The following is a 14,104-nucleotide window of genomic DNA, read 5'->3' on the forward strand; positions in this document are numbered from 1 at the left end:
CATATTTAATTAACTTTTATGTATAGTTTAGTTTTAGGTAAAATTTAATTAACTTTTATGTAAGCTGTAGTTTATTTTTAGGTCATATTTAATTAACTTTTATGTATAGTTTAGTTTTAGGTAAAATTTAATTAACTTTTATGTGTGGTGTAGTTTAGTTTTAAGTCATATTTAATTAACTTTTATGTATAGTTTAGTTTTAGGTCATATTTAATTAACTTTTATGTATAGTTTAGTTTTAGGTCATATTTAATTAACTTTTATGTGAGGTGTAGTTTATTTTTAGGTCATATTTAATTAACTTTTATGTGTGGTGTAATTTACTTTTAAGTCATATTTAATTAACTTTTATGTATAGTTTAGTTTTAGGTCATATTTAATTAACTTTTATGCATAGTTTAGTTTTAGGTAAAATTTAATTAACTTTTATGTGAGGTGTAGTTTATTTTTAGGTCATATTTAATTAACTTTTATGTGTGGTGTAGTTGATAGGTGTTAGTGAGTAATAATGTATAGTTTAGTTTTAGGTAAAATTTATATTTTTAAGTCATAAAAGTTGTTTTTGTAATTTTATCCTTAGACATAGGTAACCAGTAATGCATGAAAATAATTGTTTTGTAGTCTAGTATTTATGTCCTGTTTACATTTCCTTAATACATTCTTACATAGTGAAGATTTTTGATTTTTTATAATTTTATCCTTAGACATAGACAACCAGTAACGTGTTAGAAAAAAATTATAAGAAAATAGAAACCATTTACCGTTTGAATTTTGAAAATCGGTTAATATTTGATGAAGTTATAGCAAATTCGGAATAGTATCCTTAGAGGTATGCAACCCACAATACATTCAGAAAATGGCAAATTTTTTTCTCTGTTGAATGTCGTTTGAATTTTGAAAATCGGTTAATAAACAACAAAGTTATAACGACTTAAAAAATAACATCCCTCGAGTACGCCATTAAAACAGGGTTGGTTATCGTTTCCAAAAAATTATCATATTTACCTTATTTAGTACTAGTTCATTTGTAATAGTTTCAGAGCTTAATTCATAATTTTAACAATTCTGGAAAAACAAGATAAAAAGAATTAGTTTCCAACCCTGTTTGTCACGTGAAGGTAAAAATCATCACGTTACATTGTCACGTTATCTAGGTACAATTTCCTCTCTTCACAATCGAAAAAGTTTTAAACTTCTTAGTTTTAGTTATAACGTGACAGTTTTGGTGTTGTTATTACTACACTTCCATATACTGCTTGATTACTAAAAAGAAAGAAAATATGTTGTTGCTGCTCCGGTTGACTGAAGAGAATGTGAGTGTGGATGAATGTATGATGATGTAAGCAAGTCACGTTCCCATGCTAAGAAAGAAAGAAAAAGAGAGAGGCTATACAAATCTAAATACACACATGTATGCTGTTGCTTCTCTCAAGCAAACTGAATTGTAAATGTGTGTGTGTGCACAAACCTTCTGTGTTGGGTTGTATAAATACAGGCGGCAAAATGCTAAATTCGTTATTTTTTATCCGATTTTAATAATTCAAACGGCATTTAAAAGAGTATGTATCAGAGTTTAAAATGCAATTGTTTATTCTTGTTAAATGTTCTTAGATTTAGTAATTTTTTTGTTTTTGTAACTAGATTTAGTGATTTTTTGTAACCAGATTTAGTGATTTTTGAAGTCAAAACCGGTTATAACCAGATTTTGTAGCCAAATTTAGTGATTTTTTAAAGTCAAAACCGGTTATAACCAGATTTTGTAACTAGATTTAGTGATTTTTTTGTTTTTGTAACTTGATTTAGTGATTTTTTATAACTAGATTAATGATTTTTTGTAACTAGATTTAGTGATTTTTTGTAACTAGATTTAGTGATAGAATGCATTAGAAGTTATTATGAGTAAGATAGAAGTTATTTGAGATGTGATAGAAGTTATTTGGGATAGGGAGTGCGCTGCAAATTATTAGGGAGTAGATTAGAAGTTATTAGAGATGATAGGGTGACATATAGTTAAAATGGGCTAATAATGAATTTGTCTGCAGAATCCCCATTATCTATCTACTCATTTCGAATACTTTGTGTTTGGATATTAATAAATTACCCTATATTTATTAATATTAATTTTATATATTATTGCGTCAATTTACAACATTGTTTAAAACCTCTTGTGAACAATAGTTCAAAATTTTTTTTAAGTTCAATTGTTTTGAGAAGCATCAAGTCTACACTAAATTACTAATATTTTTTATTCAAAAATATAGATCACTAATAAATAAAAGAAAGCATATTGAACTAAGATATGATCTTTGGAAAAAAAACAGTATGACTGATTAGAATTTTGGATTGTGATTTTAATACATTTATTGATTGAGGACGATTTAAATTAATATATTTATTTATTGAAGATACGTAAGCGGAAATTTGAAATTCATGTTTTCATAATATATGTAAAGGATTTGTACACGAAATGTTTTCTTTAAGCCTATTTGTATATTGTTGTCTAAGAAATCAGTTATTAAAGAAGGATTAGTAAAATCGTTATAGTAAATCGCCAAAGAAGGATTAGTAAAATCATATGGTAAATTGCCATAGAAGGATTACTAAAATCATTAGAGTAAGTCACCATAGAAGGATTAGTAAAATCATTATAGTAAATCGCCATAGAAGGATTAGTAAAATCATTATAGTAAATCGCCAAAGAAGGATTAGTATAATCGTTATAGTAAATTGCCATACAAGGATTAGTAAAATCGTTATAGTAAATCGCCATAGAAGGATTAGTAAAATCGTTATAGTAAATCTCCATAGAAGGATTAGTAAAATCGTTATAGTAAATCTCCATAGAAGGATTAGTAAATCTACAAGAATTAGTAGTAGAGCCTATTTTGCTCTTAATAAAATCGTGTTTTAATGTTCTGAAATTCCTTGCCTAGTATATGTCTTGATCCATTTATACAAAGTAATTTCGAGTAGATTTTTAAATATAAAAAGTATTTAATTTGCTACTGGCTAATGATTATGTATTTTATGTTTTGTTATTAGAGTACTGAACATGTCTTTCCTATTTTTTTTAAACATGAAATATTAAATATATTGAGCAGAAAAAATTAGATTCCTGAACACCTATTTCTATATAGCAAGGTATTGCATCTAGTCTTAATGGTTTCTGAGATTATCAGGCACATTTCTAATGGTTAGTGAAAAAGGATCTTATATGGAATTGAAGCATTGGAAGACGAAACATCATTCAAACAGAAAACAAAATTTCAGAAATGAACATACAAAGTCCTATTTATCAGTCTTATATTCTCTCTAGACAGTCAGGTCTTAATTTTTTTCATTAAGAGCCTGTAGTTGGGTTGTATTATAATTTATATGTTTCTATGCATTTTTAATTATGTTCAGCATATCCATTTTATTTCAACTTACATTTCAAACGCACTGACTACGTTCATTGTCAGTTTTACTAATTTGAGGAATTACTGTGCAATTATTGTAATATAATTTGTTACAATTTTACATTTCAAAATTAATCAAATATTATAATTCACAGTTTCATTCAAATTTAAAATATTACCGATTCTTTATTATTATTATTATTATTATTATTATTATTATTATTATTATTATTATTATTATTATTATTATTATTATTATTATTATTTTCTTGTTTTGTAAAACTAGATTTGCACACATTTGAATTATTAACAGTATCAAACTACTTTAATTTCTGTGTAAAACTGCCTACAAAAAGAAAGATCTCTTCTAATTCTTTTCCCGTTGGCTAAGATAGCTGACACATTTCCATGTTGAATTGCTATACTAATCCGTTGAATGAGAAATGATCTAGCTCTGATATCCCCCGATTTTAACGATATGCGTTGGTCAACTTCATTGATAAAGTTAAATCCCTCTTTGCCCCATTAACCACTTGATTCAATTGCTGTTGAAACAATTCGGCTATATCTTCCTTTATTTCATTACATAATGTGCAAAATTCTTAATAATGAAATTTGCTATTTATGTTTATGTGATATTTATTATAATGTTATAATTTTAATATAATTTTCTTTATTATTTTTACCAAAAACTGAGATGAGTAACATTTAACTATTTTCCAATGCTTGGATATACTTCTATACTCTACATTATAGATACGTCATATAGATAGTAGTGACGTACATAATGGGGAAAATTTCCGGGCTTTAATCTCTATTTGAGCAAGACGTGGAAAAATGTACTATATATATATACACACAGGGTGTTTCAAAACAACACCAACAACGTTTAGAGCTGATTCCTGACACCAAGATAAGACAAAAACTATGGACCAACTTGGGTGCACAAATGCTTCCTTTCGGAGTAATAGCCTGCCGAAAACATGAACAAATGAATTTTAAACGCCCATAGCTCCAAAAGTATGGAACCTACCGTAGTCGTGTCAAGACTTCACTAAGGAACTAATATGTGTGCTATTCAAAAATACATGTTTCAGAATCCTAAGGTATTCACGCAACAAATTTTTATGGAGGCAGTTTGGATGCGGGCATGTAATTTGAAGTATTCACCAACTACCTCTATAAGAATTATTGTGGAGGTACCGTAGGATTCTGAAACATGGATATTTGGAAAGAGCACATAGTAGTTCCTAAATAAAGTCCTGACCCGACTACAATAGGTCCCATAGTTTTGGAGTTATGGACCTTTCAAGTTCATTTTTCCATGTTTTCGACAGGCTATAACTCCGAAACGAAGCATTTGTGCATCCAGGTTGGTCTACACTTTTCGTCGTATTTTGGTATCAGGAATCACCTCCCAAACGTTGTCGGTGTTGATTTGAAACAACCTGTATATGACGTGACGTCACTGATTACCCTAATTTGTTGACTTATGTGCAGTTTACTGGTACTTTCCACTTAATCCTAGATAGCTCTTCACTCAATTTAAAAAAGAATCAGCTTACCTAAAATTGTATCCGGAATAATTATGTCCTAATTTATCTTTTGGAGAGTGCTGCGATATTTTGATCATTCACATGATGATTGATATCTTGCACAACTAATAGATTAATTTCTTTACTACGTATTGAATCCTTTAAATTTATAATTACCAGATCTTTTGCTCAAGTATTTGAATTTACTATATTGTGCACGAAAGACGGTTCATACTTCAGGGTAACCACAATGGCCCGTTATCCCTGAAAATAAGTAACATAAGCGTACGTAAATAACTATACGGAGAGAACTGAATGACATGAGCAACAATGCTTTCGAGAAATCTTATTGAGATAGGAAACATTAAGTGTCCAAAGTATCAGTGTGTCCATCCTCATTTTCATGACAAAGGATAGTACACCACTAGGTTCTTTGCGACATTTTGCGGAGCATTGCATATGCAACTTGAGTAGAAGCTTCTTTCACTGCTTCTGTCAGTTCAGCAATGGTATCGTAACAGTTTTGTGAAACGATGTCCTTTATGAACCCCCATATACACTGTTCCGCAGATCGCTTACGCATCGACTTCTGCGGCGATCTCTCCATGGATGCCGCGACGAAACGACATGTTCTGCTCGTGTGGATGGTCTGAAACAATAAAAAACTTTACTTAGCATTTATCAAGGGGTAACAGGAAAACTTACGTTAGCATCTATCAAGGGATAACGGGATTTTGTGGCCACCCTGTAGGTTATGAAGTTGAAATTTTTTGTTCAACTTAACTTTAAATCTAAAATTATTATCTTTTTCGTGTAATGTGATAAAATGGAAGAAGACAAGTAGAATTTCAAGTAAAACTGGTGATTTGTTAAGGAGGACTGTATTGTAATCTAAGTTTACAGTATGAACATCACAATGTACGGTTGAACGTTTAGATCACCTTTTGACATTTCTTATTACTCCTTGTCCTCTTTTACTTCCAAATAGAAGTAAACAAAACATTTCGTAACCTTCCGCTGTTTATGAATCTTATTGGTTAGTGATGCTTCATTCTCACGCTTACAAAGAGATAGACAAATTGAATGTGACTATGAACAACTTTACATTAGGGTACATACGTCAATAACTCAGCAACGAATCAGTGTGCTTTACTTACACGTAGATTTGTTTATGGTGGTTTAAAAGTAAGATGGAATAGAGAATAGTTTATGTTTAATAACATTATTTTGTGAAATTAAAACTACACTTGTACTGTATTTTGACAAGTGTCCACACGGAGGAAAATAAACTTTTAGATTTTAATGCGCATGGTTTAGTGTTCATAAATCTTCCTATTTATGCATTTCAACCAAAGTTCTCTGAACATTACATGATCACTTTATGTTGGACCAAAATATATAACAGCGTCGTTTTTCATACATTTGATCATGAAAATAAAAAAAAATACTGTATAAATACTACACATTAGAATGCACAAATAGTGGAAAATGATTCAGTTGTAAAGCTTATTTTATTGACAACAAAACCTAATGAGACATTTGACAGATATGAGTAAATATTAAGTAAAACTTTTCTGGTAGGCAGAGCTGGTAATGAAACAAGATCCGGAATCGACTCCCACTACCGGTTTATTTTATAAAATTGACTATATAACAGTCTTTGCAGAAAATACAAGGTGCGGCAGCGTTCATAGCGTAATTTGACTTGCGTAGTACAATGACGTACTGCATGAATGCGCGCCAGCTCAGGCCGCATTCATGTACTAATGAGCTGCCATTTCGAGTGTGACAGTGATATGGAGCGGTGGAGTGCATAGCATCGTGCCTTTGCTGTTGAAAGTTATTTCAAGAATAATGACTCTGTTATTGCTACCCAGCGTCTATTTCGGCAACATTTCAACTTGGGACGTCATGAGAAAGTTCCAGATAGACGGACCATTGTGAGATGGGTACGTGCATTTCGAACTACAGGTTCTGTTTGCAATGGCAAACTGGGAAGAAGTGAAAGAACTGTGCGGACACCAGAAACCGTGGAAAATGTTCGTGCTGCCATATTGCGTAGCCCAAAAAGATCTGCTCGTCGTCATTCGCAAACTGTGCATATGTCCGATCGCTTATTCAGAAGAATATTGCACGAAGATCTCCATTTTCACCCATATAAGCTGCATATATGTTCAGGAAATTAGGCCTCGCGATTAGGTTTCACGAGAAACATTCTGCTTAACCATGCGTGATCTCCTTCGCCAAAATCCACAAATGTTGCACACCATCCTGATGTCAGATGAAGCTCATTTCGAGTTATGTGGTTCAGTGAATAAACAGAATATGCGTTATTGGAGTGATGTAAATCCGCATGAACTGCACATCAAGCCCTTGCACAGTTCTCGTGTCACAGTGTGGTGTGGAGTTGCTTCCTTTGGGATTATTGGACCTTACTTCTTTGAGGATGACAGCGGTGTGGCTGTAACTCTCACCAGTGAACGCTACCTAAAGATGCTGCAAGACTTCGTTTTTCCCAATTAGGTATGGTCGATGTGGATGAGGAACAATTATGGTTTCAACAAGACGGAGCGACCTCGCATACAGCCAGAATTCGCATGGATTTCTTGCGACAGACGTTTCCAGGTAGAGTAATTTCCCGTTTTGGTGACATTTCCTGGTCGCCTCGCTCACCTGATCTTTCATGTGCAGACTTTTTCCTTTGCGGCTACCTGAAGCAAGAAGTGTTCCAAACACGTTGTGCCACCATTCCTGAGTTGAAGGATCGCATCAGAACTGCCGTCGGCAATGTCCCAGGGAATACGTTACAACGAGTTATGGAAAGCTTCCAACGCCGCCTAGATGAATGTGTTGCGCAGAGGGGGCATTATTTGACAGGAGTCATATTCAAAAAGTAATTCGCAATGGACAATGACTTACACATTAGTAAATGCCATACCTTTAATTATTTATTGACATAAGAGGTAATAAATAAATTACTGTTACTGCCTGATGGTGTGTTTTTAATATCCTACTATGAACGCTGCCGCACCATGTACTAGAAAGTTGTTTTTCCTCTAAATTACCTGGTTGAAATTAGGTAGTCCTTGACCGAAGACAGGATCTCCATAGAGCCCCGAAGGAGGCTAAGCAAAGTGGCGAAGGAATCCCCAATGCTCCGTGGCAAGCAGTGAGCAGGTTAGTAGTCGCAGAGATCCGAAGCAGGCTAAGCAACTGTGGGTAGAATTCCCAACAGAGCCCCGAACCAGGCTAAGCCAGGAAAGGGATAGCCAGAATCCCGTGGGCAGACTAGAGGCCTTGGGGTTAAGTTATCCTAGTGCTCCGAAGCAAGCAGTAGGAGGGACACCAGAGAACTGGTACTTCTTCGCTGGTTGCTGCCGAATTTATAGGCCTCCAGGGTGGTAGTGGTGCTGCTGCACACCTGTCGTCATGCGTTTCATAGGAGGTGCCAGTGCTCTGTCGTAAATCCATGTGATAGTGTTTACAAACAAGAGCGTAAAGTATTTGTTTGTATATAGTAGCACGTGGGATATTACAATACAAACTTTTTCTTTGGGAATTTGAAGATATCTAACACATTTTTCTTTATATAATAGATTTATATTGTTTACTATCCTCCTGCCTGGGGTGCAAGTGTTCCTTTTTGGGTACGCAATTGGTCAAGAACCTATACATACTGATTTACTGATTGTCAATAATGATGCTAGTCGAAGTACGTGCAAGCTATACTTTGCGAACTATTACAGTTGTTGGTTTGAGAGAAATATTGCAGATGCCCACAAGAGAACGGTAAGAAATTTTTTCATACCTTATTTTTTACTTTCATTATGTTTAACGTATTAAGACTCAAATATCTCATAAGATTGCAGGGAGTGAAAACGTCATATGAAAATGTAATAAAGTGTTGTCATGGTATGTGTAAATCGCGTTAAAGGAAAACAATATAAAGAGTTATAATGGTATGTTAGGAATACATTAAATGAAAATATAACAAAATGATACTATGGTATGTGCGAAACATGTTAAATGAAAAAGAATAAAGTATTATCATGGTACGAGGTGTGATCAAAAAGTACGATGAATAATTTTATTAGAAAGAAAGCTTAAAAGGAGTGTGATTTCGTTTCCTTCAAAGTACTGTACTTGGCTAGCAATACATCTACAACATACAACATTGAATCCAAACCTGGAAGCATTTCTGGAAGACTTCTTTTGGAAGCATTTCTGGTTCAGCTGCTCTGTCGTATCCCTCTCAATGACAGGAATGGTGTCAAAACTTCTCCTTTAAGCACGGTTTTAATTTTTGGGAAGAGCCTGAAGTCGCATAGAGACCATAGCTTCGACCAAACTCTCGCAGATTAAAAGCAAGGCACCTAATGATATCTTCGACATATCTTTCAAGGATATTCTACGATCTTCTCTTGAGATTATTGCAGCCGTGCTGATATTTCCTTCTGTGAGAGCAGTTGCTGAAGCCCGAGATCCACTTTTCTTTAATGTAGATTATGTACTTTTTGACATTTCAACCTCCGAACTGTGCTGTAGGACAGAGCAGCCTCTCCTTATTTCTCTTGAAGCATTGCTTGAGATGCATCTAGTGTTTTTCTCAGAAGAAGAAAAACTTCAATGTCATGTATTGTTCCTCTCTGGATATTTTATAACATATTAAGGTGGATCACTAGGTGTTCTCGGTGCTATGCTAAACGCTGCTTGAATAGTGCGGCGTTGCTAGATAGTGTCGAGTGTTTACTGATGCCAGATAATAAAGGAAGTAATCATGGAATTCTGCTTGGATACTTACTAGAGAAATTAGTTTTCGACCCTTACCGCAATTCCGCTTCTCGAACTGCAACGCTAGAATCCAGGAATTTTGTTATTGTGACTACCACAGTAAACGTACAAATTTGGCAACAACGCATTATGGCGTTCTGCGCAAGTTTCTTCTCAAAATCTATTTCCTTAAATGTAAATTCATATTTAAATGTAAGTGGAACATAACACAAAAAACAATGAAACAATATATCTATTTTGTAATAAGACCGTTACTTTACACATACAAATAAGCATTTCATATAACTGAGCTCTTCTAGTAAGATCTAATATCAAGTGCCATTTTTGTGTACTCATTGTAAAACGAATCAAATATTATCTTTTATTTGTTATCTTTCTCAATATCAGAAGACACAATCCAATGAGTCGGTGTCTTGTGTTGTAGCTGAAACATAATTCAATCTTATAGTACAATATTTATAGTATGTAACGCTTCATTGTGCAATAGTTAAGAGAATGAGCTAAATATGTGCTGACTTCCGGGTGGTGATCCATCTTAATCTTACTCATAGACTTGTTAAATAATTTTTTCTTTATCCAGGAACGACGATTATCATTAAAATCTGCTATCAGTGAAATTAAGCGAGGCAAAGCTTCTGGTGTTATTCATATAGGAAAGAACTTCTCATCGACTGTTCAATTTCTTATAGACCAAGGCCCAGGGACATTATTGGTGGTAGTAATGGCGAAAATGAAGCACATGCAAATCAAACTAACAATGGACGAAACAGGTAACATTTATAGCATGTTTCTTCATTAGTTTAGAAATAAGTAAAAAGAAAACTTCTCAGTCCTTCATTCTGTGCGTGATGCTCAGTGGCGTATTTAGAGGGTTATCAGGATCAACCCCCTCAAAAATAAATTTGTTAGTGTTTCGCATTCCACGTACAACAATAATCCTTCGTACCATTTCTAAGAATTTCATTGACTTTGCATTTTCTTATGCTCTTTGTTCAGAAATGATACGGTATTTGTCAAATTTCATTCCATGTAAGGACTGCGTTCTTTTTTCTTTCTTTCGTCCATTCTACTCGTTTGTTTCTTCTTCTTAGTTGTTATTTTCTTTCGTTTCTCTTATCATACTTTCTACCGTTGTTAGTTGTGATTCAAGTCGGCTGTAGGGCTGTTCCGATAATCGAGTAATCGATAAAAATTCGATAAAATTTCAAAAGCGCTTCATCGATAAAGAATTTTAATTTTATCGAATTATCGAAATTTCGAGACTCCCGAAATGTTTGAGACTCTCGAAATGATCGAGACTCCCGAAATGTTCGAGACTCAAAATGATCGAGATTCCCGAAATGATCGAGACTCTAGAAATGTTCGAGACTCTCGAAGTGTTCGAGGCACTCGAAATGTAAGAAACAATAGACAACTTCGAGACACTCGAACTGTTCGAGAGTCTCGAATTGTTTGAAAGCAGCAAATACAGAAATATATCAATATGATTGCATTTGTCGAGTCGCTTGAATATTTTGACAAGTTCGGGATTATCCGAGTATTCGGAATAAACAATGTATTCGAGGTTATAGTTGTATATAATATGTATTACATAATGCAGAGTGTTCATTTTAAAACTTCTCTCCTTACCAATGAAGTGAAGAAAAAGTTTTTTCCCTACAGATCTGCACAAGGCTTAAGCAGTCTGTCAGAAGAGAGAAAGAGGAAGGGAAAACATGCATCACCGGAATGGAATTGGAATCCAAAACACCATTAGTCTACTAATAGCCACTTTGCCGATTGCGCCAATAACGGGGCAGGCAGAAAAATAATTTTACATATGATTTCGACAAATACAACTTTGCAATAACTTATCAGATGAAAAAAGTTGTTTCACTAGTTTGGCTGCAAGAAGAAATCATTGGAGAGGTGAAGGAACCGAACTGTTCATCACTACTTTTGATAATACCCGAAACCTCGATAATACTCGAAATGTCGATAATACCCGAAACTTCGATAATATTTGAAATGTTAATAATACTCGAAACTTCGATAATACTCGAAATTTCAATAATACCCGAAACTTCGATAATACTCGAAATGTCGATAATACTCGAAATTTCGATAATATCCGAAACTTCGATAATTTCAAATACTCGAACGGTTTCGAGTAACCGATGACAACTCGATAAATTTTCACTCCCGAAGTTCGATAGGTCCTCTGCCTTATCGAACACCCCTAATCGGCCGTCGTCTGTAACACCAAAACTAAGAGGAGCTGATAAGCGAAACTGGTGTTCCACACCAACTTGCACGCATATCAACATAACAGGATTTTAGTTATTATAGCAAAGGAATATTTACATCGTTTAGTTATAACGAAAGGTAAATGTTTAAATTAAAGAAAATCAAGAGGCGGGAATAAGTAGCCCGGGAAATTAGGTAGGCGAAGAGGATGCTTCGTTTTTCTTCTACGAATAGAATAAAAGGTTAAATTCACTGCTAAATTTTTGTGTGTATCATATCACATAAGATTCACCAGTCTGCAATTCTTACCATTAAAACTACAATCAGTTTATTTCACCTTCAACTTGTCTCAACATTTTCTTTAAGATAAAAACGTACACAGATAAAACTAAATATTTCCATTTTTTTTCTAAACTGAAATTAGTTAAGTTGAAATGAGATTACAAATATTCAACGTGTGTTTGCAGGAGCGTTATTTCAGATTTACCGGAAGGAGGGGACACGGGCATCTCTGGCGGGGGGGACGAGGGGAACGCGTCCCCAATATTTTGAAGCACAAAATATTCAATATTTTATTCTAATTTAATTTATTTACTAACGACAGAATATCATATAAATAATAATAATTATATTAATTTGGAATATAATGTTCAGGCTGTGAAACGATTGTGAAAAATGAAAAATGAAATCTTTGAGTTTTACGTCCCACGGTGAGGCTAAATGAGACGGTGATGATCAGTAATGAATGAAATGGTGGAATGAAGAAAATGGGAGGAAACAGGATAACCCCAAGGAAACCCACTCGCACGGTGTTTGTCCACCACAAAGTTCACTTGGCGGGGGCTGGAATCGAACCCGGGACCTCAAGCACCAGAGGTGAACACTCTAGCATTGATCCACCGCGGTCCCTACGATTGTAATCGAGTTCTTGATATACCTTAGGGGGTCCGTGAAGGTAAGCAGAAAGATAACAAATAGAATTGAAGTTAATAAACAGGTTGGGGTAGGTAGTACCATTTAAATCACTTTCTTTGATGTCCCCCCCAAATTTTACATGCCGGAGACACAAAGGAAAGGGGATAAGATCCTCCATCAACATACGACTTTCACGTTTTTACCTAGTATATTAGTAGACAATCTATTAAAATATATTTAATTCTCACTCAGGTGGGCAATTGCACCCCTGCTTCCCCGTATTGTGCATAGCCCCCCGAAACAAAATCCTAAATACGCCACTAGTGGTGCTAATTGGAATCGCTATCTGCATTGCATCGCTGATTGATGTTGCTAAAGTGCAAGTAATTTGCCAATTCAATAGCAACTTAAAAACTGTATTGTTTCAATGTAATTATTTCAAAATGAATAGTGATCATGCTGGACATGAACGTGTTATGATTTCTTTTTATGAGAGAAAGGGTCATAATCATATTTAGATTTGAAGAATAAATTTGTTTGGTTGGTAAACTAAAAAAAAATAACAAAAGTGGGTTACTTATCAATAAATTTTCCCATGGGAAAACTAAACACTCTCCACACGTAAAGAAACAACAAGCTCGTTTCGTCTTCAGTGGTAAGGTAACAAAGATAAAAACGGATGAAAGAAAAAGGAATAATTACATACCACAGAATAAATATATAACGTAAAGGATGCTGAAATACCACGAACAGAGCACAGTTCGAAATAATGAGCTGAGTTGAAGGAACCGCGATGTCTATGTTACGTCACTATTATCAGATCCAAAATATACATCAAAGGTAGGTAACCAGATACTATCAAGGTTGCCAAAATCCAGATGTAAAGCCGGTTTATATTTGGGCAGTGTTATGCAACAACCAATCAATCTACAAAATTTTTAAAAAATGAGTGAACCCTGCTGGAGGGTTCGAACGTATATAACTAACGTACTAAAAAGGTCCTGGTAAGGCGCTTGTGATCGATCTGCCATCTATGAAGAGAAAAGTCAACCCACATACGGTAATATCGGGAGCAGGTCAAAACTCCCACACTCAGAAAATGTCAAAACGCCCACACAATCGGACATAACTCCTACACAAGTGGACAAATCTCTCAAATGCACGAACGGTCATAACTCCCACAGCCAAACCTCCCACACAGGTAAGCGGTCATAACCCCCAACGGTCATAACTCCCGCA

The 14,104-nt window shown here is 34.5% G+C and overlaps 1 protein-coding gene across 2 annotated transcripts in view; it reads left to right on the top strand.

Moving 5' to 3' along the window:
* The window catches only part of LOC145667069 (ABC transporter G family member 20-like), an 88,010-nt gene that overhangs the window by 47,869 nt on the left and 26,037 nt on the right, over positions 1-14,104 (top strand). For both annotated transcript variants that reach the window (XR_014127859.1, XM_081734768.1), the window contains exons 10-11: positions 8,530-8,722; positions 10,305-10,494. Coding sequence is in view for 1 of the 2 variants with exons in the window: in XM_081734768.1 (XP_081590894.1) it covers positions 8,530-8,722; positions 10,305-10,494 (383 nt within the window). In the remaining variant the exon portion in view is untranslated. The remainder of the gene's footprint in view (positions 1-8,529; positions 8,723-10,304; positions 10,495-14,104) is intronic.

Source organism: Thermobia domestica, chromosome 12, assembly GCF_964235325.1.
Source record: "Thermobia domestica chromosome 12, izTheDome1.hap1.1, whole genome shotgun sequence".
In the NCBI taxonomy this organism is placed as follows: domain Eukaryota; kingdom Metazoa; phylum Arthropoda; class Insecta; order Zygentoma; family Lepismatidae; genus Thermobia; species Thermobia domestica.